At 41.1% G+C, this 27,151-nt stretch overlaps 1 protein-coding gene and 1 long non-coding RNA gene across 6 annotated transcripts in view; one reads left to right on the top strand and one right to left on the bottom strand.

The window, feature by feature from the left end:
* The window catches only part of DISC1 (DISC1 scaffold protein), a 161,413-nt gene that overhangs the window by 112,007 nt on the left and 22,255 nt on the right, over positions 1–27,151 (top strand). For all 5 annotated transcript variants that reach the window (XM_082215013.1, XM_082215009.1, XM_082215010.1 and 2 more), the window contains one exon: positions 12,124–12,394. In XM_082215013.1, coding sequence (XP_082071139.1) covers positions 12,124–12,394 — 271 coding nt within the window. The remainder of the gene's footprint in view (positions 1–12,123; positions 12,395–27,151) is intronic.
* LOC309528019 lies at positions 16,023–25,195 on the bottom strand. Its single transcript, XR_014217474.1, has 4 exons — positions 24,751–25,195; positions 22,271–24,184; positions 20,347–21,806; positions 16,023–18,258 (listed from the first exon to the last, which is right to left on the bottom strand). It is a non-coding gene; the product is annotated as an uncharacterized lncRNA (long non-coding RNA).

Raw genomic sequence — 27,151 nt, 5'->3', positions numbered from 1 at the left:
AGTATTTATGATTTCTAAAAAGTTCTTCAGATGCTACAGTATATAGTTTTGAAGGGCCTAGACTCTGTAATGAAACATGTGTCTTTATAGGAAAGTCACCATGCAAGTCCTGACCCTCCCATCACCCTCATCCAGCACAGCGGTGGTCAGGGATGATGGGAGTTGTAAGCCAGCAACATTTGGAAGGCAGCAAGCTCCCTAATATTGATTTATGTTTAGTAGCATGGTGTCCTGTCATCGAAATCACACTGAGGGTCATCTAGTCCAACCTCTAGAAATGGAGGAATCTCAACTAGATCCTACGTGAGAGATGACCATTCAACCTCTTTCCTCTTCAATTTCCTCCTGCTTTTGGGAGACAGTGGTGCAGGAGAGGGTGGGGAAGCACCTGGCCCTTCACTTGCCTGACCGGCCTCTTTTGTCAAGGCGTCCTATGCTCTAGCCTCCAGTTCTTCAGCTTTCTTTTTTTTAAAAAAAAAAAAAATTTATTGGTTTTACAACATTTTTTAAACAATACAAACAAATAAAAAGACAAACAAACATGTATAATTTCATAACCTTTTTTTCATAACCCTCATTTCTCGGACTCCCCCATACCTCCCCTTCCTGCATCCCAATGTCCAAAATTATTTCAGCAACTTCTACATAATTTTATCAAACATATGTCTTCCTAATCTTCCCTTCAACTTAATCTTAAATCGCTGTAATCTCCTTTTTTTCTCAAAACCTTGACATTTTAGCATTCATCAAGTTTGTAATAGTTCTTCCAATCTTCTTCCGCCGTCTCTTTCCCCTGGTCGCGGATTCTGCCAGTCATCTCAGCCAGTGTCATATAGTCCATCACTTTCATCTGCCATTCTTCCAGAGTGGGTAGATCTTGTGTCTTCCAATACTTTGCGATGAGTATTCTTGCTGCTGTAGTGGCGTACACAAAAAAGTTTCTATCTTTCTTTGGCACCAATTGGCCGACAATGCCCAAGAGGAAGGCCTCTGGTTTCTTAGGGAAAGTACATTTAAGTACCTTTTTGATTTCGTTATATATCATTTCCCAGAAAACCTTAATCTTTGGGCACGTCCACCAAAGGTGATAGAAAGTACCTTCAGTTTCTTTACATTCCCAACACTTATTATCAGTCAAATGGTAGATTTTTGCTAGCTTGACTGGGGTCGTGTACCACCTATAGATCATTTTCATAATATTTTCCTTTAAGGCATTACATGCCGTAAATTTTATCCCGGTGTTCCACAACCATTCCCAGTCAGCAAACATAATGTTATGACCAATGTCCTGCGCCCACTTAATCATAGCTGATTTAACTGTTTCATCTTGTGTATTCCATTTCAGCAGCAAATTATACATTCTTGACAGGTTCTTAGTATTGGGTTCTAACAGTTCAGTTTCTAATTTTGATTTCTCCACCTGGAAGCCAATTTTCCTATCTTGTTTGTACACCTCCATTATTTGATAATAATGGAGCCAATCTCGTACTTTGGGTTTCAATTTCTCGTGACTCTGTAACTTCAATTTATCTCCATCTTGTTCCAAAATTTCCCAATACTTTGGCCATCCGGTCTCCATATTGAGCTTTTTCAATGCCTTAGCCTCCAAGGGTGACAACCATCTAGGGATTTTGTTTTCCAACAGATCTTTATATCTTATCCAAACATTATATAAAGCTTTTCTAACAATATGATTTTTAAAGGCCCTTTGCACCTTGATTTTGTCATACCATAAATATGCATGCCAACCAAATTCATTGTTAAAACCTTCCAAATCCAGGATGTCTGTGTTCTCGAGGAGCATCCACTCTTTCAGCCAGCAAAACGCTGCTGCTTCATAGTACAATTTTAAGTCCGGCAGGGCAAATCCCCCTCTTTCTTTTACATCTGTCAATATTTTGAATTTTATTCTGGGCTTTTTGCCCTGCCAGACAAATTTCGAAATGTCTTTCTGCCACCTCTTGAAACAATCCATCTTGTCAAGAATCTGCAAAGTTTGAAACAAAAATAACATTCTAGGCAATACATTCATCTTGATAACTGCAATTCGGCCTAGCATTGACAATTTCAAATTTGACCATATTTCTAGATCTTTTTTGATTTCTAACCAACATTTTTCATAATTGTCTTTGTACAAGTTCAAATTTTTAGATGTCAAATGGACCCCTAGGTACCAGTTCTTCAGCTTTCCCTGCATCTGACTCTTGCTTTCTGGTTGTACAGGTCCCCACAAATCACTGGGCCCCTTTCCCGAGTCAAACTCCAGTACCCGTCAGTGTCTTACACCAGTGTTCCCCAACCTTGGGCCTCCAGCTGTTTTTGGACTACAATTCCCATCATCCTTGACCACTGGTCTTGCTAGCGAGGGATGATGGGAGTTGTAGTCCAAAAACAGCTGGAGGCCCAAGCTTGGGGAACACTGCCTTATACCACTCCATTTTAATTGTTGCAAGACGAATTAAATGCTACCCTCAATAACATTTAGGACAGGGAGGTGTAAATTCAAAGATGATGATGATGATAATTATTAATAGTTGCGTCCAAGCCATTCCTAACTCGAAGACAGCAACAAGAATATTACATACCACAGAGAGATCAGTATCCACTCTATATTCTGTAATAGCATTCTATTATATCTCACAGGCCACATGGTGATTCGTCCAAAATCCCTTATCACAGTTGCCTCAGGCTCCAAACTACTTTTTTATTTGTGTCAGTCACCATAAATATCACTTCTTTTTTTGAGCTGAAGAATTTAATGTGATTACGCTGTACTCCAAATCTCAAAGAGAGAAAGCAGGCAGAGGAGGGAGCGGGGCACATTTAGTCGCTCTTCTTAATTCCCAGATAGAAATCTTACAATTATTTAGGGGGATGCCATTCTTTGAAGGATGATAACTATTGACAACGCACAAAGGAGCCTTACTTGTTTATTCTGTTTTAGAATTTGGAAAGTGGGAGTATAAATGAATACGGGGTTTAATACGCTCCAACGCTGTGATATACATTTGCATTGCTGCTAAAGACTGACAGTGATACAGTACCCTGGAGCTTTGAAAATGAATACCACCCCCACCCACCCCTTTAACTGATTCCTCACTATTTGTCTTCATTATTTCTATTCAATTTCATCTTTGTTTAATTTAACAAGTGCACTTGTCAGTTCATGAGCATGTGGCAACAGTGCTGAATTTTGAAACAAGATGGTGTGTGTAAGGCATAAGGGGTGTAATTTTTTTCAAGAGAGCTTACATTCAGATTTATGAAATGAGCACTCATTTCGGTTACATGGTATCCTTTACTTAATCTTGTATTTCTCTAAATGATTAAAGGGGCCATGGCTAAATGGTTGAGCAGTTGAAACTTACGAGACGTCACATTTGACAGTCCAACATCCCTTGTTAATGGTTCCTAGGTAGCGGAATCAGAAGAGACATCTGCCTTAGCCCCAAGAGAACTCTGTTAGAGTTGATAGTAGTGGGCCATTGAAATAGCCAGCATATGGTGGTTCCCTGTATTACTTGGATTCTTTAAGGAGCCACATTTAATTTAATTAGTTTGAAATAAATCTGATTAACCCAGGAGACCCCCAGTTTGGCTACCCTCCTTTTTCGCAAGCAGTTTCTGCAACTCTTTGTCTCTTTTGAACTACATGGAACGTTACCAGCAAAGATTGCAGTGCGCCTTATTCACTAGTAAAGCCCAATTTTGTTCCCAATTTTGGTCTTACACGAATAGTTCTTTTTCATGCATTCCTGTTCTGGGGAAGAGCACCCTGTTTTGGGAACTGTACCCAGGCCCCCAACCAGCTTTATCTGTTCTTGACATCTATAGAAGTGATTTTTGCAAGAGGTTGCTGTTTGGGTATGCCACTTACGTCACACATAGTACATGTGGTTAATCAACCCAGTCAGTTCAAGTAATGGAATGAGTATAAAACTCTATCATGGCAAGCCTGGATATCATATTCCTGGAAAAACATGCTGCTGGTGGTGAACGAGGCAGCAGAAGTGGGACTACTAGGGCCAGACTGCCAGGTGCAGTTCTGGGGTCCTCACCTCCAACTCCCTTTGTGTCCACCATCTTTCATTCCCCAGAGTGGCTCCAACCTGACATGGGCCCAGAAGTGCTCTGAGAACCAAAGGAGTGGACTCTTCAGATGTTATGGGGGCTGCCACTACCTGATAAGGAGGAAGGGATTGACTGAGCAGATGGTGGAGAAGAGGCCCATCCTTTTTCTAACCTTTCTTCAAAACCTTTTTTAGAAGACAATAAGCAAACTGGAGGCAGTACCCTGACAACATGCATGAGAAAGTAAAGGGTCTGTTACCAACAGGGAACAATTTATTTTGTTTGGGGGGCAGGGAAAGAAAGAAAAAAGGATCCTCCTAATTCTACCATCCTGAATGTGACATGAGGCTCCCTGAGGGCATCTTGCTCTGGTTTCCTCAAACCTGGGGCCCCCACTGGCCTGCAGAGATCTAGTCTTGGGTGCATCAGGAGCTGACAGAACCTTAGCAGATAGAAGTGGATAGGGCCATCTAATTACCTTTGGCCTCAACATCAAGGACTACCTTTGCCAATAACCTCCATGCTTTCGGAAACTTCTACCAACAATGGGGTAGCTTCAGCCTGGCTGATGCAGTCTTTCAATATTTTTAGGTACTTAGTTTTCATTTGGGAGGTCAGGTGTGACCTTAACCTTTCATTCCGAGGCTACTGGGGGTGCCTGACCTTTGTGCAGAATTTCAGATACACAGGTTAATAGAAGGACAGGCTAGACTGAACTTGAGAGTCTTCCAGACATTGTGAGATCTACAACAACCTTTTGACACTCTGCTCTTGCCTCTTAGAATGGTAGGCGGATGGGGCCACCTCTCTCTAACTCCTATAGTTACTGCCCAACCCAGAAGACTTTGCAGGGTGGAGCAAAAGACTGCAAGCCTCTTGTTTTGTTTATTAATGAATTTAGTTCTGCCAGTGTTAGAAATTCATGACTACTACGCTGGCATCATTGATTCTTTGAAAAATAAAGAAAGAGCACGGGAAAGCATATCAGAGCTAGAAAATCTATACAGCTTATACATTCTTGGCAATGATGCAGGTTTTTTAAAATCAATATAAGAAGTCAGTTTTTTGGACTTATTGTCCTTGACAGTGCCCTTTGAAATTTATGAAGTAGCAATGCACAACACCCCAGTTTTTGTTTAACTTTGTATTATTTAAAATTGGTCCAAGGTTAGCTTTATTCAGGCTACTGAGTTGAGCTTTGTTCTCTTTTATCTTTGGTTTTTGATCTCCCAAGAAATACTGATTGCTTAAGACATAGTGCTTTGGGATGTGAATTTATTCTCATTTGTGAAACCCAAGTACAGTGGTACCTCGGTTTAAGAACAGTCCTGTTTACGAATGATTCGGTTTATGAACTCTGCAAAACTGGAAGTAGTGTCCCAGTTTGAGAACTTGACCTCGGTCTAATATTGGAATCTGAATGATGGAATGGCACCGGTGGTGGGAGGCCTCATTAGGGAAAGCGTGCCTCGGTTTAAGAACGGTTTCGGTTTAAGAACGGACTTCCAGAACAGATTAAGTTCATAAACCGAGGTACCACTGTATGTTTTTTCTCCCTTATATCATTGCGAAGATTCAAAGTGCTGCAGAGTGGCACCTGACATTTCCCCTTCTTGCATGAGATATACCAAATTCGTAACACATAGTTCTGGGTGAAAGGGCACATTTTTAGGGAATGCAGCAGTATCCAGCAATACACAGGATGCATGAGTGAGGCATGCTGCTGCTGCAAAATGCTGAAGGATAATTTGCACAAAGTTGAAGGGCCAACTATATTCAGCTGCACCCAGTCAAGGAATTGTAGGGTGCCCGGGTTCCAAGCTAAGGGCTGTTGGAACTGTTTCAGCTATCACTGCATTAACTTTAGCAAATAATATGGCTGCTGGGCAGATAGCTTCTGGACTCCAGGTGTAGCTGGGCTTTGCAGAGTATGAAAAGCCAGGGCGCATCAACGCAGCACACTGCAACCACTATGCATTGATGGTATTCTGCACACCTTCATCCCAGGAATTAAATGATACATACTTGAACTTTTTGAGCTTGTCAGAGGAACTACAGTCGTGCCTTGGTTCTCGAATGCCTTGGTACTCATATGCTTTGGCTCCCAAAACCCAGAAGTAAGTGTTGCAGTTTTCGAACATTCTTCGGAAGTCGAATGTCCAACGCAGCTTCTGCTTGAGCGCAGGAAGCTCCTGCAGCCAATTGGAAGCCGCGCTTTGGTTTTTGAACGTTTTCGGAAGTTGAATAGACTTCCTGAATGGACTACCTTTGAGAGCCAAGGTATGACTGTATAGCAAAACAAAGCTGTGAAAATGATCTCGTGCTAACCTTATGTAACAAAAAATCCCATCTCTTACAACCCTGTTGCAAAATTATTTGCTGTACAGTGTTTTGTGGAGAGGGAAAAGAATCCCACACATCAGAAGTAGGAAACTGAATCTGGCAGGCCAGAGCCTTACCTCCCTTACTCTTCACGTGTCAATTTAGAGAGGTGGGCAGGGCTCCCTGACATTATTATAATATCAGGTGATAACTTCAGAGGGGTTTGCTCTAACCGTTGATTGGTGGTTACACCAAGTCCCTTTGAAGATGTACTTTGGATTCAAACCATGCCTACATTTTTCCTTTGCAAATCAGCAAGTTTTCTGGAAACAAAAAATGTCCACTTGCAGGTATAGTTTGAATGCAAACTACACCCACAAAGGGACTTCAAAGGGACTTACTGTAATCTCCAGTCAGCTAATTGGTGAATGCGGAAAGCCTCTTAGAAGGCACACCAACGGGGAACTCCCCAGTGCAGCCGATCCTAGTGTGGTTCACTTTCAGCTGATTGGTGCCATCAGTGATCCAAAGAACAACTGGGAGCTCACTTTAAGCTCCCATCAGTGTCTTTGTGACTGTGTCCTGATGTCAGGTGTGAGGCACATGGGTGTGGTGTGGGGGGAAACAGTCCCAAGAGCTAAATTGGGACCCACGCCCTGCCTAGTTAGGCCCACAGGCTAGAGATCATCTCACCGTGCTTTATGCTAATGGAAAACTCTTTCTCGCACTGACTATTCTTATGTAGCCAAAACTGTACGGTCCACATGCAAGAGGGAGAAATCAGCAGATTTGAGAGAGTTCCAAAGTTTCAGAAGCACAACAATGCTTAGCAGCCACAGAACAGTAACTATCTGTGAGGGAGCAGAAAATGGGGTGGGAGAGTTGCATGGAATATCCTGTAAAAGGGCATGATGCACTGGGTGGCCAGAACTCTGAACAGGAACATTCCATTCTGCAACATTTTGTTGCAGGTCTTCCTTGTACTTCTTATACTAGATATGGGAGCATTAGAATAGCTCTATGTGCAACAAATTCTGTACATTATACACCAGATAATATCCCTTTAAAAAGATACAGTGTTTAAAATAAACCAATTAGAAAGTAAGCTCTTACAAGGCTCCTTGCTGCTTTCCTTGTCAATTAGTTAATTTCTTTCCTTTGACAAGTCAGCTCTGCAAGCTTATCTTCATCACCTTAGAAAGAAATCAAAGGAAAAACAATCAGCTACAGCAGTCTGTCATTTTGTGTTTCCCATGGAGATAATTTAACTATAACACAGTGACATTGAACATTGATAGGAAAATGACAGGCTATGATTAAAGTTTTGTCCTAGATGAAATGAATGTCTGGCAGATGAAAAGAATACATAAAACCCCAACCTAATTCCCATCCCTGACTCTTGCTCAAATGCTTTTTTATGACTGTTATTGCCTAGTATTATGTGGTATGTTGTTTTTAATAACCATAATCAAACATCCATTATTGGTTTTCAGCAATAGAAAAATTGTTCTTTCCCCTATATTTTCTCAAACGGCCTTACAGAGTATAAAGAGTGGTTACATAATTTGTACTCTCACATAAAATACAAGGAGTTTGCTCTGCCCTCAAGCAAGATATTGATGTCAGGGTGTGTGTCCCCCTTCTTTTAAGGGAAAGAGAAAGGAATAATTTTGTCATGCTATTTTTAGAGTTCAGTGTAAATTTCAGCAATTAGGCATTGTATTCTGTGGGTGCAGATGTAATTGTTTATTCTAGGCTGTGAAACTGAAGATACTAATTGTTGATATATAAGATTTAGTAAAGGAAGAAGGCATGGTCAGACAACCAAAATACATTTTCAAAGCAATATACGTAAACAATTTCTTTTACAATAAAGCATTGTTTTCAAATAGCTTTGTTGAATCCGATTCTGCTACTTACATGCATGTGAGAGCAACAGATTTTGTTGACATGTTGAAATGGCTCATACTGATTCTAAGTGTGTTGCCCCCATCTGTGCAAAGTGTTTCTCCACTAGTGGTTCCATTCACTTTAATGGAAATGGCAGCTCTGGTCAAGCTTCCTTTTGTTGTTCCCTCCACTGAAGTGTATATGGAGTGAGTGGAGGCACAGAAAGGGACTGCAATATGATGACTGAATGAAACAACTGTTCTGATGCATCAGCCAAGCACTCCTTGGCACAAAAGCTTTCCTTCTTGTTCTAGAAGAAGAAGAAATGATGTGTACATTTGAGAATGTCTGCTTGTGAATTGGTTCTAAAGCGTGTTATTCTGCAGAAGCAATACTTGTTAATTTCAATGGAGTTGACTCAGTGTGGGCACCACTTGCACAGCCCTAAATCTGTCCTTAGGTAGTGTGTGTGTGTGTGTGTGTGTGTGTGTGTGTGTGTGTGTTCCTTCTCAAGAGTGTTTCTGATTGTAGCCCATTTAATTTCTCACTTCCTATTGCTTCATCACCATCACCATCATCATTATTTAATTTGTATGTAGCCTTTCCATAATTAGAACCATACTCAAGGCAATTTAGAACATGCAAATATTTACATAATATTTACCATCTGGGCTGTGATACCACCTTTGAATCTCTGAGGCAAAGGCTCTGGGACATATCACATAGTGATCTCCGATCTCAATCTCATGTTATCTGTGGCCCATTAGCAGTAGGAATTCACTACGGGTTCGAGTTTCAGACACCTGCATATCTTATGATCAAGCTAGGGAACTATTGATTAAACCACTACAGTGGTACCTCGGGTTACATATGCTTCAGGTTACAGACTCTGCTAGCCCAGAAATAATACCTCGGGTTAAGAAGTTTGCTTCAGGATGAGAACAGAAATCGTGTTCCAGCGGTGTGGCAGCAGCAGGAAGCCCCATTAGCTAAAGCGGTGCTTCAGGTTAAGAACAGTTTCAGGTTAAGTACAGACCTCTGGAACGAATTAAGTACTTAACCCGAGGTACCACTGTATTGGCAAATCGGCCGGGTCAATCTGAAGCCTACTATATCAAATATCTTCTGGATGACAAGTCCAATGATATCACATTGGCCGTGGCAAAGTTTCTTTCAGTAGTCATACGAATCAAAGATTAACATACCCATGACTAAACAAATAATGCTTCGGTCTTCCTTCCCTGGGAGGTTGTCTGTATGAATCTGTATTTAATTCTGAATCCATGTTATGGGTTGTTGGACCGCAATAAAGATTATTATTAATATAACAAAAGTAGTCAAAAATAATAAATCACATCAAAAAGTACACAACCATAACTGAACGATTTTCACACAAATCATAAGATCTAAAAACAATGATATAAAATAACAGCTCCCCAACCCCCCCAACAGTACCCCAAACAATACTTCAACCCAAGAGTCTGTTCAGCAGCCTCAGCTTTTGTTGCTGGAGTCAGTCAAGGTCCTGCTCTCCCAGGCAAGGTGGAATAGTCCAGCAATGCTAGGAGCAGCTCTTCCAGGACTCACAGCCAATTGACTTCTATGATAGAAAAAAGTGTAAGCATGCATAGGGCTGGATACTTATCTACTTGTATGATATTAATGACTGTAGACATTTGGGATAGGGAACATGGAAATCAATTATGCAATAGAGAAATGAAAGCTAAATTTTTAAAAAGTTAGAATATGTAAAAGCAAGGTCCATAAAATTTCCTCTTTGAAAAATTTCTAAGTGTCAGAAGATGGCTACTGTAACATGCGCATGCTAGTGTTAAATTCTCAAAGAAAGTAGGAGTTAAATGTTGAACTTACTTTAAGTTCCAGTTATTACACTTTTAGTGTAATCTCTGGCCTTTACTGACCCACAGACTAAAGCAGATTACAGTAACCATAAAACTAGTAACACACAGCTGAAGAGTTGCATTTTGTTTACCAGTTTCATACAATTTTATCAACTAATTTGTCCCAGAAATGCTGAGGCATACCTTCGAAAATCAATATTTAATTGTACAGCTGTTATGAAATACATTTATAACAATAGTATTGTGCAGGGTTTTTTGACTCCCAAAATTAATCTCATTATACTAAAGAATATTCTGGGTTAATCTGTTTCCCCCCACTGCTGTATACTTTCATACCACATATACATATACATTTATATCACAAAGCTTTTTACAAGATGATAAAAGAATCCAATTAAAAGTTCTGACAAGTAAACCATTTTTAAGACGAATGCATGCTGTATAATTTAGATCTAATCATCAAAGCCAATTATGAAGCACAATAAAATGTGTTTTGATGCACTGCTTTTCATTCTAATATAACTCCAATTTTTAAAATTTGAAATATTTAAACTATAAGGAATATTGCAGGACAAATAGATGCTCTGGGAAGAATTTTGCTAAAAGTAAATCATATAATGGAAGAAACCTGTACAATAGATTAGACAGCACCAACATCATGCATAAAAACAGGATTTTCTGTGCATATCTTGCATCCCTATTTGCCGCATGTATGCACCTCTCACACACCTGCTCTTGTGAATTAACTTTCATCAACCAGTGGGATCAGCGTGTCAAATAATAGTGAGCAAAGTTTGATGCAAATAACATTTCACTATTGGAAATGTTGAATCCCCTTTTAGTTTTAGCCTATCGGTCAAAATAATTAAGCAACTATGCGCCATTTTACAAGGGAAGTTTATACAAAAACCTTCACACAGAAGCCTAAAAAGCTGCATTGAATTGAATCAGACCATGGGTCTATCTAGCTCAGTGTTATTTTTGCTGACTGGCTGTAGCCTTCCAGGATTTCAGAAAGGGGTCAGAGTTAAATATTTAAGTATTGATCAGCTACAATATAGACAACTAATAAGTGGTTCTTTTTCTAAACCATATTTACTCAACACAGGCAAACCCAAAATAGTATCATCTGAATTCTTCTTGGGGACATATGTTTATTTTTATCTGCTTCATATCAGAAAAAGAATTGTACTAAAGAATTGAGAATTACTAAGCCATATAATCAGCATATCCCAAAAGAAAATAAAGCTTAAACAAAGTGTTGGATTGAAACATATAATTGTGTTCCTTGGTTTTAAAGCACTTTGTGTTCATCGCAGGTTCAATGTGAGGAAATTAAATTATGCTATAAATAGCAAGTTTGGGCTGCAATCTCATGTACTTCTATGTTTCCCTAATTCCTGAGTCTGCTGTCCAATGACTCCATGGAGCCAGAAATCTATGGTACTTTCACAGACGCATCTGTGCACAAAACTGCCTAATCCTGCAGATACAGTGTGCACAGAGGGACTCCAGAGTGCACATAGAGCTCTATACAAGCAGGGACTGGCCCATGCTTTGCATACATACCCCAAGACTGAAGTGAAAGCCCCTGCTTCTGTGTATCACTGGACCACCTCCATTGAGTGGGCAGAAAGAAATTGAATTGGGCCATTTTAGACTACTGTGCAGCTTTATTGGCTACTGTGAATGAATGAGACACAGAATTCTTAAGATAGCTGTAGATTCTGGAGGACAAGCCAGAACCTCCACAACCTAACAAGCATCAGAGAACAACATCCTATTGCAGCGTCCCCCTTGACAATCAGTTCCTATTTTGAAAAAAAGAGAAATTTGCCAAACTGGTTTTTGAGAACTATTATTTTATTTTATCTTGGTAAAAATACAAAACAAAACAAGAGATTCCCAAAGCATTACATAAGAGATGAACTCTTGTCTCCGAACAAAGTTCTTATTTTCTTTCTGGCTTTTATTTCAGCTGTGGGAGCCAGCTTCTTGAAAGAGTGTGGGAAGTTGACTTAGAGGCCTGTCAACTGTTGATCCGAGGGTTTCAGCTGAAAGAAGGTGGTGGTTGTGTTTTCGAGGGCGAAGAGAGCCAAACAGATGAAGTAGAGGATACTGCCGATGCCTCTTTGAGCACCAACCGGGAACAATCAAAACACTTTCCAGTTCAAGATTCCAAGTGGAGTACTCTCCAGTGCCCTGTTATCCAAAGCAAACACCAGAGTACACACTGGGAACTGAAAGAGGTATCATGTTGGTTTTTTGCTCTGTTTGCTTTTCAGTTTGTTTTCCACTGATGTCATTCTTTTCATTTTTGACAGGGGTTTCACTTGGGCTTAAATGTTAGCAGCTCTGGTAAAGAGAAATGTATGCTTAGAGTCTGATGATGAAGCCTAAAGGGACTGTGTCGCACATTACCAGTCTCCTGCATGGAAGATCACAGTGCATGGGACAATTCTACTTACCAGTAACCAGTTCCATGTGTTGAGATTTACCAAAGATAGGAAGCAGCTTCAGTGTAGGAGTTAAGAAGTGGTCCTTAGGGCCCAAACTACACATGGCAATGATAATTTTCCTTGAATGAATGCAGAAATAGCCAGCAGAGTCCCCCAAGCTGGGGTCCTGGGGTGGGAAATATGGAGGCTTGAGCTCTTTGCCTCCACTGCAGTCCTGATCCCGATTGGAAACCCTGCCCCTGCACTTTGCATGGGAGAGGAAACTTCTCAGTGAAGTGAATGCAAGTCATTTTGGCCCCATGAAAACTGTGGGTGTTGGAGGTCCATTCAGGGAAGAGGCGACAAAGCCTCCCCTATCTCTTAACCATACCTGGATTTCACCCCCCCAAAACACCGTGCCTATTTCTGTAAGAAAAACAGAAATACAGAAAGAAAGTAGGATGGACAAAACTGTCTGTTTCAGTTTCCCGCATTCTCAATTTTCCAATCTTAAGTTTAGTTCTCCATACTTCTGCATTAATTTGTGATTTGTTTTTTTTTTAAAAAAAAGTCATCATGAAAATCCATCAGCATTTCAATGCATATTTCTAAACAATTTTGCAATGCAATTTAGCCTAAAACAACAGACGTCTGTTTGTGATTTTTAATAATCTACACATTTTATGAATACTACTCTCCGGTAGTATTTGTTCACCTTGCTTGACAAGAGAAATTCATTTCAAAACTTGGAGAAGTGTGGAAGGCTAGGTTTAAGTTCTCATTTTGAAAAGTTCAAATTAGGCAGGTTCACCTAGAACAGGCTTCCTCAACCTCGGCCCTCCAGATGTTTTGAGACTACAATTCCCATCATCCCTGACTACTGATCCTGCTAGCTAGGGATCTTGGGAGTTGTAGGCAAAAAAACATTTGGAGTGCTTAGGTTGAGGAAGCCTGACCTAGAATGTACCTCCTTTATTCCATATTAGTGTCAGAGTTGCTCCCCGATCCTAGCTCACAGAGGATCACGCTAGCCAGCGATCATTAAGTAAAAGTCTTTATTGAGTTACAGTTCCCATTCTCAAGCTGCTGCGTGCAACTCTACGTCTTATGGTTAGATCGACGAAGCTCCGCCTGAGTCTCCGCCCCTTGCGCACCAACTTAATATCCTAGCCCTGCTCCACCTTTTCCGCCTGACTGTTCTCCTCTGGGTCCCTCTGCCCCCCGGGGTCTCCTCCCTCCAGGACTCCTCCGACGCCGACCCCCCGGACTCTTCTGTCTCCTTGCGCCGGGCTTTAGGATCTGGCTCCCTCTCTGGGCTGCCTACTGCGTCACTTTCCTGTGCATTTGAACTTGGCGTGCGCGCCCAACCTTCCACTTTCCGTCTGACCGTTTCTTCGCTCCCTGATGGAGGTGTGGCCACTCCTGACTCGTGCCCTCCCTCCTGTTGTGAGCTGCCAGCGCTTGATCCCTGGCCCCCTTCCTCTTCCCTGCTCTCTGGCGGTGACGCTGGTCCCGATCTCCAACTGCTCCCCTCTGAGTCCCCTCTGGCTCTATCTTCCTGGGGTGTCCCCCTAGGCTCCCCCCTTGCCCTGGCCACTGGTGCTCCTTTCTGTGAATCTTCTGACTCACTGGAAAGACTCGGAGATCTCGGGTCATCGTCATCACTCATCTTTTCTTCTGCCTCCTCCTCCTCGCTCTCTGTTTCCTCCCTTGCCCTTGCCTCTGCTCCTGAACCCCTGACAATTAGTATCAGCACTTTCCCTCTTCTCCACCTACTTGCCTGTGTTTTTGTGTGAATATGTTAAACCCCACAATGGTCATAAATGAATCTGTTTATGTCCCCTTGACACTCTGATGCATGCATAAGACTTAATTTGAGCCAGGCTTGCTGGTTCTTTATCATGAGAACTATTCAATCTCCTTTGGCAAGGCACGCCATCTGAGGCCTAAACATTAGTCCTCAACCATGCAGGCGGGGGTGGGGTGGGGATCTGACCTTGCAGTTCTGTGATGGGAGAGAATCGTGAAAGGCAGAGCTAAAATGTCTAAAACCAGTGCACAAAGCAGAGCTCAGAAAGTCCTTCATCTAGCAAGCCTTCTGTGACACCCCAACCCCCAAATAACCAAAGGCAGAAAACATTGTCAGTGTGAGAGACAGCACAAAATGAGCAATGGTGGCTACAGCAAGAGGATCAAGGACCATGTGGTTCTCGTTGCCTATAGTTCCTAACCTTCAAAAAAGCAGGCGAGGGAAGAAAGCTAATATACCTGATTCCAGTGCCAAGCACAGAAGATTGCGACCACTTTCTCAGTGCTGAATAGAATAATTCTCACGAAGTACATCTTTCTCATTAATCTTTCCACTCCATGAAATGGAAGTCCCAAAGCAGTCCATCATCCCTGGCTGTGGGGAACATGCTTTCTTTGTATTTGGTCATACACCACTTAATATTTCTTTGCAGCCACACTCTCCTTCCAAAGATGGATTCTGTGGAGCTGCAGCATTTCATTTTATGGTGTCTCATGAAGCTAGAGGCCATACATAACCTGTATTCTACTGGGGAACATTTGTGTGCCCTGATAGTATGAGTCCTCTAAGAAGTACCACTTCCTTCAAGCTATAGTCTGAATCTATATTATGCTTCATCTCCTAGTAAGGTGGACCTCAACTTACTTTTTCTGCCCAGCAACAGTTCCTTGAATGACACTAAAAGCTCAGGGAGGCCTGAAACATGTTCCAGGTACTAGTTTAATACTGTTTTGTTCCACAGTCCTTTGTGGTTTGTTAGTATCAAACAGAGAGGGAATGATAACCCAGGACAGTTGAAATTGCCTATTTATCTGTGGAAGTATGTGGTGGAGTCAGGGAGACGGATTTCAGCATTCTAGATTCTGCCTGCCTTTCATAGAATCATAGAATCATAGAATCCTAGAGTTGGAAGAGACCACAAGGGCCATTGAGTCCAACCCCCTGCCAAGCAGGAAACACCATCAGAGCACTCCTGACATATGGTTGTCAAGCCTCTGCTTAAAGTAGGAGACTCCACCACACTCCTTGGCAGCAAATTCCACTGTCGAACAGCTCTTACTGTCAGGAAGTTCTTCCTAATGTTTAGGTGGAATCTTCTTTCTTGTAGTTTGGATCCATTGCTCCGTGTCCGCTTCTCTGGAGCAGCAGAAAACAACCTTTCTCCCTCCTCTATGTGACATCCTTTTATATATTTGAACATGGCTATCATATCACCCTTAACCTCCTCTTCTCCAGGCTAAACATGCCCAGCTCCCTTAGCCGTTCCTCATAAGGCATCGTTTCCAGGCCTTTGACCATTTTGGTTGCCCTCCTCTGGACACGTTCCCAGTTTGTCAGTGTCCTTCTTGAATTGTAGCTGTAGCTGTTAGCTCCACGGGCAAAAAACATGCACCCGTGTATGATGCATTATCATTAATGGCATTCTGAGAGGCAAGTATTTAGAATCAGATTTACAAAGCACTGTGGAAACCGATGATCACAATCTTATCTATCTGATTTGATTCTGTGAGGATTCTGCAGTGTCTTTGTATATTGATAAGAATGGGTAGGAGCGAAAAGGAAACTTCCTCTGTTTTGAGCCTATAGGGTTTATTAGGTTGATATCCAATGATGCACATCGGCACTTTTGCTTTCTATTTTCCCCTTCCAGCCTTCTGTGCTCCGGCAGTAGCATGCAAAAATTTGTTAAGGAAGATATTGGGAACTGATTAACATTACATCAAGTGATAGAAGTTAGCTGTTCTTTAATTTAGTACTTTAATTATACTTCCAATGACTACTTAATATCCTTTCAATTTCCAGATGTTTACTTCATTACCTGGACCAAACATTGTAAACTGGAACCTATTTTCAGGGAAGACAGTTTTAATTGAGGTTTTCTCATGTAAAATTAGTTTTCCTCCTAGCTTTGATTAAAATTTAATCTTCCTTTCTCAGAGAAGATTGATCACGAAAAGAAACATGTTCTACTTTATATATAATTTGATAATGGATCTAATATATTGTACAAGCCAATTCCTATTGTTCCTAGTTCTTTTAGGATATTGGCTGTTACATTTATATTAATTTATTGTCTTTATATGCCACCTAGAATATATTTTATGCCTACTTGGAAAGCTTGTAACTTTCTATTGTGGGTGCTGTACTAATGGGTGATATCCAACATTAGTCATACTCAGAGTAGATAGATTAAGATGAATGCATATACCTAAATCCTTGGATTTCAATGGGTCCACTGTGAGCATGGCTTAGTTGGCTATCACCCAGTTGCTTTAACTTTTTATGGGAATGTATAAATTTATTGTGTAGCATTTGTCCCATATGAGTCTATTTACTTGCGTAGACCATAATCCTTTTAGTTTCACTTGTATTGAATGTTCAGTATTACTCATATTTCTATTCCATTTTCCTCTAGCTTATCTAAAACATAATTACATTATACGTAATGCAGCCTGTAAAAAAGAAATACACAGAGAATGAAAAACAAAAAGCAACCAGCAATAAACCCCACAAACTGCCCATTGGTGGTGGTGATGACAGTGGCAACAATTACATGCCTCCATCGCCAGCTCTCCTGTATAAAATCAAATACTCAGCTAGTAATCCACGCTTGTGCTACTAGGAATAATAATGAACTTACTTTCCAACTCTATGTAGTAGTATCATCTTAACGCCTCCGCACTTTGTGAGAATAATTTTAAGGTAGGCCTGTGGAACAACCCGATTCTACATGCACATTAATCCAATACTAGGACTATTCCTTTTATTTTCTCCTTATATGTCCTTTACTGATTTCATAATGATACAATCAAAATGCCTTTATGGCAGTATATTTATATATTATTTATTTGTCTGTGACATTGTTGTTCCCATGATGATTTCCTTGCTTTGATTATGGTTTTGACCATTAAATTCTTGCTTCTTGCTAATGTACAAAAGCACACAACACACTATCATATTTGTTATGAAGATAAATAAATAAAATCCCTTTTAAAATAAACACCAGCAACCACCGTCCCACCTTTTCTAGACTGCATGCATTTTGAAAGGAAAACCCACAGTTTATACCCGAGGGAACCTGCCATAACTAATTCAGTATTATATTTTGTACTAAGGAATCTTTTCTGAGTACAAAATGTCTGGTATAGATGACATTTAGTTGCTGTTAACATTTTCCCGAGTCCATTATTAATATCCTAAATATATTCAGTATAATTAACTATCCCTGTTGTAAAAACCCTTGATATTCTGCTTGGTTCTTTTCAGTGCAGTGCTATAAGCAGATGTTTCCAGGAATCTGCACAAGAACTTTGTGATTTCGTGGCCATAAAATATTCATGTTTTGTCTAAATATTTTACAGCCTGGTGAGAAATGTTTTGACTCCTTACCATCCTCACCCTGCCTCTAGCAATGCAGTAATGCAGTACAAGAAATACCTGAGAAATGAGGAGGAATGTGCCCATTTTGCTAGCCGTAAAGGGCATGTGCAACAGATTATGAGGAAATGAATGCATAAACCACGACAATGTAAAGTTGACCTCCTGCTGTTATTTTGCACGTAAATATTTTTAAAAGGCACTTTCCATGGAACCTTCAGTGGAACAGAGGAAATCCTTAGAATACATCTGTCCCTGGATAGAAAACCTAGAGAAAAGGCAGAGAAGGAATATTAGGTATATCATTCACACATAATGCTAAGCCAAACCAGGGATGCAATCACAACCGCTTTGCTATTCCCAGGTCCTTCTAGCTCAGCATGACATGGCAGCTAAGCCAAGCTTAGCATGTCATCCAAATGTGAGGCTGTGCTCAACCTCTCTTCTCCTAAACCATGACCTGCAGCCAAGGTTTGTTGTTGAAGAGTGTTATGCAGTGGCTGCCCCATTGCCCTACTGTTGCCACTTTGCTTGAGTCTGGTGGGATGAAATGGACAAAGCTGGAGAAATGTGTGCCAATAGGTGTGATGTCATGATTTGCCTGAGACATTTCTCTTCCCAATTTAACTCCAGCCCTGTGTTATGGCAAAAACCTTGGGCTGGATGTACAACTTACTGAGCATCCAACTCCAAATATTAGTGTGTTTTAGCACTGGGAGGAAGAAGTCTTGTAGCCCCTCCATTTTCTTTTGTTGCAGGTGTATTCTGCGACACCAGTAGTGGAATCAATCTGAAACATCCACACACCATTCCACTTTATTAGTTGTTCTGTGATGCTTCTCTAGTGTCACAACATTTATTCCATCAGGAAAGGCACTCTCACACTATTCAACAACAATAGCAAACTACCCCCCCCCCCACATTTGTTATGAAAGGTCACAGGATCTTAGCAGGAAACTATGGGACATGTACTTATTGCAAACGAAGCAGTCTCGTCACCCTGATACCATCGTGAGCACAAATCATAATGAATGATAAATAAGAAGGATGACCCTTACTCCTCTGGTGCTTCCCCAGTGCTGTAAAACATGAAGTGGGGGGGGGGATTTGCTGATCCAGGCGCTTAGCTAAACTTTACCTCTCCATGCTGCTTGAAAGTACTTCCAAGTTCTAAGGAAATGGAGTATGTGAAATTGTCCAATAGTTTTTCTGCTTGCATAACTCGGAAGTTAAGAGAAGAGCCTTAATTTGCAATTACATTGTTTTTGTTGCATGTGTGAATTTGTAAGAGCCTCAGCTCTTCCCTTAAACCAAACATATTTCTTTGTGTATAGGATATTCTTACATTTATAGATGTTCTATGAGATTTTACTTTCAATTTGTCAATATTTTCATAGCACTCTGTTATTATGTGGGGTTTTCCCATTGTGAATTTTGGATTTCACAGTGAAGCATGATACTGCATAGTGTTGGCTTATAGTCTTAACCTACTTGGAAAACTGCTTCTTAATTGTAATCTACTCCTTATAATTTAAGCAATTTACACAACAGCAGTCCATCTGGTGCCAAAAAGTCTGTTCACTGTATCTGAGTGACGTTTCCACCTGCTTAGTGGAGTTTTTGGCTGCCCTGTCAGATTGTCTTTTGAATTTTTATGTTACTGTACTGAAAAAAAAGTTCACATTTCTTACAGTCTAACACATAGTTTATTAAAATGATTCTAACAACTGAATGAAGTAAGCCACATGCCACAGAAGAATCAGCACTTCCATAGCTGGCTTTTTTAGGACAGAATGGTGGAAATGCATTTTCAGTTCCTGAAACATGGGCTCAAGCAGGCCTGGCGTCTCTTAAAGGCTTTGACATGACTGCCATTCCTTCTTCAAAGAAAACTGCATTGCATATTGCAGTGCTTAGTGGCTATTAGCTAGTTGTAGTGCTTTTGTCAGCAGACTATGGCACATTCCTGTAGATTAAAATAGCCCTTAGTCCAGGGACTTGATACACAGGGTATAAAGGGCAAAGCATTTAAAAAATCCTTGCACTTTTATTTTTACTTTAATTAAATTTCATATTTATAGAACACCAAATAATTGGTGCTACATTTATTGCTTGCTTAAATGTCAACATTGAGCATTAGTGAAGGTCAGTATCTAAATATGATTTCAATACCCGTAATCCTGTATTGTAGAGGGATTTGGTAAGAAGGCACTTGACTTGCATAGCAGTGCACTGAGAACCACTGGAAAGCTAGACTGCTCTCAAAGTTACATCACAGATAGACTGCTATCATTACCACTTTTTCTCACTACACTGAAAGCCTGCTGGATGTCAGGTACCACCATCACAATTGTACCTTTTTGACTTTATCATTGGGATGCATTTAATTTCTCTTTTCTTGATTTACTTCTGCCATGTGTGCTAAAAATAAACACAGGAAAGGAAAAGGAGATTGGAAACTTTCAGTACTTTAAGCTGCCTGGAATATAACTATTTCTGTTACTTACAAGTTGGAGTTTTGCACTGGTCTAGGTTTCTTTTTTCTAATTTAGTCTAGTTGAAATGCCTAGGAATCGTATTCTAAATTCTGGGCCTCATATTTGTAAAAGCAGGGTCCCCTGCTTTCATGAGCAGCAGTACATCTTCATGATGGAAGGAATCAGTAGGATTAACCCTTAAACAAACTTGTGGTTTATGGAAAACTTCTGGCCCATTTCCATTGCATTCCCATCTTCTCAGTGTTTTAGCATACAGTTATGAGGTTCATGAAACACTGCTAGAAATGCAGGAAAGTTTTCTTTCAAGACATCCCCAAACAAGCATTAGGAAACCAACCAAACAGACAAAATGCAGCCTGTTGTGGCCCTGCATTCATTTGGAATAGCTCTGCTGTCTTATATAGCCCAAATTCCATTTTAGGAATTGGCAAAGGCTGTAAACCAGTCTATGAGAATTGGAATGAGGGTTTGTGTGTTGTCTGTCTCTCTGTCTCCCCTTCTGAAATTCCATTTCACATGTTAAATCAGTTTTCACAACTTAAGTGCATGACATTATTCCGACCTTGTCTAGCTCAAATTGGCCCAGGAATCTGGAGGTGGAAGCATGACTCTGTTAAGAAAGTGGAATTCCCTGGTTGGCTTTTCACAAACCCTGCCTATTATGGGATGGATGGATATTGCTTGTCCAATACTGAAAGCCATAGGTTCTTAAAAAGAGGAGTGTTTGGGAATCTTACTCTTCTGTTCCTTCTGTTCTTACGTTTGTTGGTCAGCATTTGGCTAGGTTGGAGAGCTGAGAAACCTTATATTCAAAGCCGTCTAGGAGATTCTGGTGACATCCCTTAATCATACTCCGAGCAAACTCATTGAAATCAGTGCACCTCCTTGTGAGCATGACTGATGTTGGATATCATCTTTTGAAACAGCTTTTAACAAATAATTTTTAGAACCCATATATAAATCTTAAGTCCTCCTTAGTACTATTTTCAAACCAGGAAAATGAAGTAAGGTGTCTGCCTAAAAAATATTTTGCTATTTTTACCCTATTTTGATTGCTCCTATAATAAACCACTTCTTTTTCAGAAGAGTTATTTCTAAACAGGTTATTAGTTCTTCATCCTTAATTTATGAAGGGGCCTGCCCAAGATATCCTAGTTTTTAAAAAGGCCTGATTGGGGATTTTGTATCTAGGAGTGCCTTTTTCCTTGATAGAACAAACTAGCAGCAGGTGTTGAAAGATAGTCCTTGCTAACATATTTTAAAACGTTCTGTGCCTTGAAAATGGGGTAGTGGCAGTGGTTGCTCTATGCAGATGCACCTGGCAGTGGCGTAGCGTGGGGGGTGCCAGGGGTGCTGGCCGCACCGGGCGCAACATCTGGGGGGGGGGCGCGCTCGCTGCCTCCGGAGCCGCCGAAGAGCCTCGGGCGCAGGCTGTAGCGGAGCCGCATGTCTCGCGGAACCGCCAAGCTGTGCGCGCGTCCGGGCTGAAGGCGCTCGGCAGGCAGCGGCTCTCAGCGCTCGCCGCGGAGGACGCGCCAGGCAGCCCCTCTTCACAGCCCCGCCTCTGCCGCTGCTGCTGCAGCTGCTGGGCCGTTGCATTTTCCTTGCCTCTCTGCCCCCCTCCTCCTCCGGGCAAGCGGCGTCGTTTGGGCGGCAGCGCCAGCGGCAACTTGCAGGTTAGGGGTTAGGGGGGGTGCAAGTTACTTGTCTTGCTCCGGGTTAGGGGGCGCAAATTACTTGCGTTGCCCCGGGTGCTGACAACTCACGCTACGCCGCTGGCACCTGGGAATTTAAATATAATTTTACAGAGGTAGAAAAGAGGGTTAAAAATCCTGGAAAAATCCCATGTGATATGATGGGTTGTAAATATTACCATAGTGCCAAGGTGGATGGGTCCCTTCCAACTATACAATTCTATGAAGTAAGATAGTCCAACTGCCCACCCCCAGAACTGATGCCTACCCACCTTATCCCTGCTTGTTTTGTACTCGTTACCTCATCTCCTCAGCTGCTTCTCTTTCGGCTTACCTAGAGCCCATGCAGGATTGTGACATTAATCTTACATGAAGGGATAAAATGCTGACTACATCACTGCTGCCAAACCACTATGTTGATCCTTGTTGGTCTGGTTCTCAAACTCTCTTCTTTGGGCCATACTTTCAGAATAAAAATTTGCTCACACCACACTCAATTTTAATTGATAAGAAACAAATCAAGTAGTGCTTGATTTTGAAAATATATATTCTGCAAAAAAAAATTGATACTGTACTATACAACACTGAAATGTTTAAATGTTTCTTTGACTGTCCTTGAATCTTCCTGCCACACCTGGCATCCTTTCCTGCCACACCCTTTGAGAGCCACTGTCTTGGGGGATTAGCAGGATCCACAGAGGCATCACCACAGTTATTTAGCCAAACTGGCAACAACAGCTCTGAACACCTGACCTAGTTACTTCTTTGAAGGTGCTCTTCTTGCCCACCACCACCATTTCTATCTTGGTGCCAGTGTTGCTGCCGGAAGTGACATCTAGAAACTTCAGATAGGAATCAGATTTTAATATGACTTTTTTCTTTGAGTGCCTTCTTTGTCCCAATGACAGTGATACTGGATGAATGGTGCAAGTTGGTATTTCTTAATTGGTTTTGTTGTGTCCCCATTTTGATTATGTGCGTAATACCCCTTTGGAACAGGGTGACATACATTGCTTTCAACAAGATGTTTTCATAAACAAAGAGATTAGATTTTACAGACTTCAGCCATAGCTCTCTCTTATTCCTGCATTGTCCCATTGATGTTGAGATTAATTTGGAGTAAGTGGTTTGAAAAGATTAGTTTAGACCTCAAATACGTCTGAAAGAAGGAAGTAGACTGAGAAAAATAAGTGAGGCATATTCTGTTGTATGCATTGGATTGTTAGATGATAAACATAAGAATCATACAGATTTGCAATGGCATTTTTTTTGCATATTGAGATTCACCAGATGTAGGATGATTAAGGTTGATCTGGAGATGAGTGTATGTGTGCAATATTTTACTTCCACAGTAGCATGCATTTCTCATACTAGATCAAAATATACACCCTATCTGCAGCTGTTGTTGAAATTAGTGGTGTTTGCCACTAATTGTCTCTTTATTGGTTTTGCTAAATTGCTTTTATTTTTGTACATTTGAATGTGCCATAAAGCCACCTTGAGTCATGGAGAAGCAGATGAAAACAATAAATAAATTTTGTGCACAGGTTGCTTAAATCCTCTTGACTTCAGTGTGAATGAACATGGACCTTGTTATCTAAATTCACAAATGCTAAAAAACCCCATACCGAGTTAGCAGTTTGCCCATCAGGATAATATTAATTTCACTGATTCTTGGGAGACACAGGAGTGTCAATATGAAATAACTCTTTCATTGAGCAATACAAATTTTAGCTGACCGGCAGAATATAAACTCACAACTTCCCCGTTACCCAATCTGATCGCCTACCCATGTGAACAGTGGCTCATTCACGTACAACATGGAAAAATATAATAGGACAGAAACACTTTTAAGGTAAGGGTTTTTCAATTGTGTCAGAAAGTGAATAGAAGAGAAACAGTGTACCTTGCTTCTGTGATGACATAAATGTGCTCATGAAGCCTGCTGAAGCTCAAGGGAGTTGTCGCCACAGTCCCATAAGCAGCAAGATAATAGAAACACCTGTTATTGGAAAAGAATGATAACAACAGTTTGTGGATGGTGTCCAGCTATCTGCCACTGGCAGTTGCCAAGGGAGCAGGGTGGCGTAAGGTAACAGGGGAGGTAACATATGGTCTCCGAGACAAAAAAAAATCAAACCTGCCCAGCAAAACTGGTACCCATCTGTGGTGCTCACAGAAAACAGCAGGACAGCTCAGGAGCCTAAAGGGACCTATCATGTCACTATACCACAAAACAAATCAGACTGTCAAACAGCGGTACATGCAGCACTGAACTAAGAGTCACAAGGATTTTCAGCAGAGTCAAAGAGAAGGTCACCACTGATATTATGAACTTGTAGAAACATCCTCATCTGTCTGAAGCACTTCTCATAACAAAGCAGAACTTCTTAAGGTTAAATCTGAACCACAATATAGGTTGATGAATTCTTATGCAGCTAGTCCACTTAATGTATTATTGTTTCTGGCCACAGATAAAGACAGGATCTGAATGGAAATTTCTTAAATGAACCACTAAAACAATTCTATTCACAAAATTGTCGTGCTCATTATATATGGTCAACAAACTTTTTGAAGATCCAAATACACAACCTTGTGACAGAAATGCTTTTGTGCTTTGGTTAACATTTTTACTTTGGGCATAGAATATACCAGTGAAAAAACGGGGGAGTTTACAGAGTTTTCTGTTTGGAGAACTGTGCTTCTTTGATAAATCAAGCTGTAACATTCCTTAAAGCAAAACATGAAGTCTGGAAAGGGGAAAATGTGGAAATGCTTCCAGTTAAAACTTATCTGAGCCTCGTATTTAAAGCAGAAGTTCCTTAAACCTCAGTTGTGATTCATCCAAGAAAGAAATGTGTGGCATAACAGTCCACACATAAACATGTTCCCTTGCCCTTCCCTGCCTGAACCCTTGCTCCTTCTTCCCAGGAAACCAAGCATTTTGGAAACTTGACATTTGCACCAAATTTTTAGTACTTTGGAGCAGGGTGCTTGATTACCTGCATCTAGTTTGAGCACAGAAAGAAAGAATTCAAGGAAAGATAAAAAATAGGGGTGGGCCTTTGCAACTGAGAAGCTGCTTTGAATAGGCATGCAAGCTGCGCGAGTGTCCCAATATATATTATGCTGATGGCACAATTACAAATAGTCATTTTAGGAAAATACAGTGGAGATCATTGAGATTGTTTCTCATCAGAGGCATCATATGCTGCACGTGAAAAAGAAAAAAATGGGAATGCCCACTTCACAGTGGGAAGCAGAGAGCATCTTGCTGTTGTCACCAGCAAAAAACTCCCAGTGGTTGCCTGCAGTTTATAGTAGAAAGGAGAATACTTTGTCAAGCCCAGACCACTGGAAGCTAGTCTTCCCACAAAATCAAATTCTCAGCTTTCTCGTGGCAAGCCAGACTCCCCCCTAGCAAGCAGCTTCCAGCTTCCCCAAAATGCTGTCAGCACAGAAATATTTTTTTAATGAACTGAACAAGATTGGAACTGCTTCCAGAGCGACAGATAGTTGCTTGCAGCAGTGGGCCAACCTGCCAGCTCCAGCGTTGCAGTCTGGTTAATGCATTGAGCTTGGAGGCAAGGGGCCATTCTCTTCTTCCTTACCAGATACACACTCCATGCTTCTCAGTGGCCGCCAAGCAGCATTCCAACCAGGAAGTGTTTAAAATAGTTTCTGTGTCACTGGCAGTGTTTTGCCTGCTTCCATATATGTGTCAGATAAAAATATTAGCAGTGACATTAATAGGCAAGGAAGATGCTGAGAGGCATTTCTCTCCAGTTTTTAAAGTTAAAATGAGCCACTATCCTTTTACTACCACTTTTTGTATTATTTAGAGAAAATGGTGAGATTCTGAATTCGTGTGAAACAACCACCTTTTTATTAGAGGTGTTACCCAGTTAATTGTACGACTTTGGATTCCATCTGTGGAAATTACTAAAGCCAGCTGTTGCTGATCCCTTCCAGATGTCCTGGACTACAGCACCCATCAGCACCAGCCAGCGGCAATGGCTGTAAACAGTCATTCTGGATGGGGGGAAAACATTGTCTGGGTTTTGGTTTTAAATTATGCATGTGTGTTTCATAGAAAGCACCGTCTTCTACATAAGAAAGATGGGGCACTTGCCTTTTCTAAGATAGCACCTCCCACCTGCAGTTTATGTAACAGTTCTATTTAAAAATAACATTTTTAAAAAATCTGCTATTCATATACCATGGCAGTTTCTTGGTTATGAACAGCCTGCTGCTGGATCAGGCCCATGGCCCATCTAGTCCAGCATCCTGTTCTCACAGTGGCCAACAGTAGCCTGTGGGAAACCTGCAAGCAGGATCTAAGCGCAACAGTACACTGTGGTTTCCGACAACTGGTATTCTGAAGCTTACTGCCTCCACCTGCAGAGGCACAGCATAGCCATCATGGCTAGCAGCCCCTGATAGCATTATCAGAAATTTGTCTAATGCTATTCTAAAGCCATCTGAGTTTAACTAAGTGCAGGGAACAAGACCATCAACCCAGCAAGTTTAAAACCCACAGCAAACCAGCAATACAAGATGTCATCATCAACATCATCATCATCATCTAAAAAGAAACTAAAAATTGACTTTTAAGGTAAAAAGAGGGAAAGAGAACAAACCAAGCAAGAGCAGGAATCTTGCACAATTCCTTGTTCTGCACTAATCCTGATCAGAAAGCAACAACATGCAACCCCTAAAACTCAAAAGAGAGCCAAAACAAACGGTGCTACTTTTATATAACAGGGTTCCACTAGTGTACTCAGATTCATATTTTTCCTCAATTCTGTGTGCAGTAGATTAGGCTGAGAGTTATTGACTTGCCCTAGACCATCCAGAAAATGTAATGGCATAGGGATTTGAATGTAGGTTTTCCTCAGCAAAGAACTCTAGTTTCTAGGTTCCAGCATTGCTCTTCCAGAACCTAGCACCTGCGCTTGTGTGCAGTGAA

This window comes from Podarcis vaucheri, assembly GCF_965113315.1.
Source record: "Podarcis vaucheri genome assembly, chromosome: 3".
In the NCBI taxonomy this organism is placed as follows: domain Eukaryota; kingdom Metazoa; phylum Chordata; class Lepidosauria; order Squamata; family Lacertidae; genus Podarcis; species Podarcis vaucheri.
This window is presented reverse-complemented; position numbering and strand designations above follow the sequence as displayed.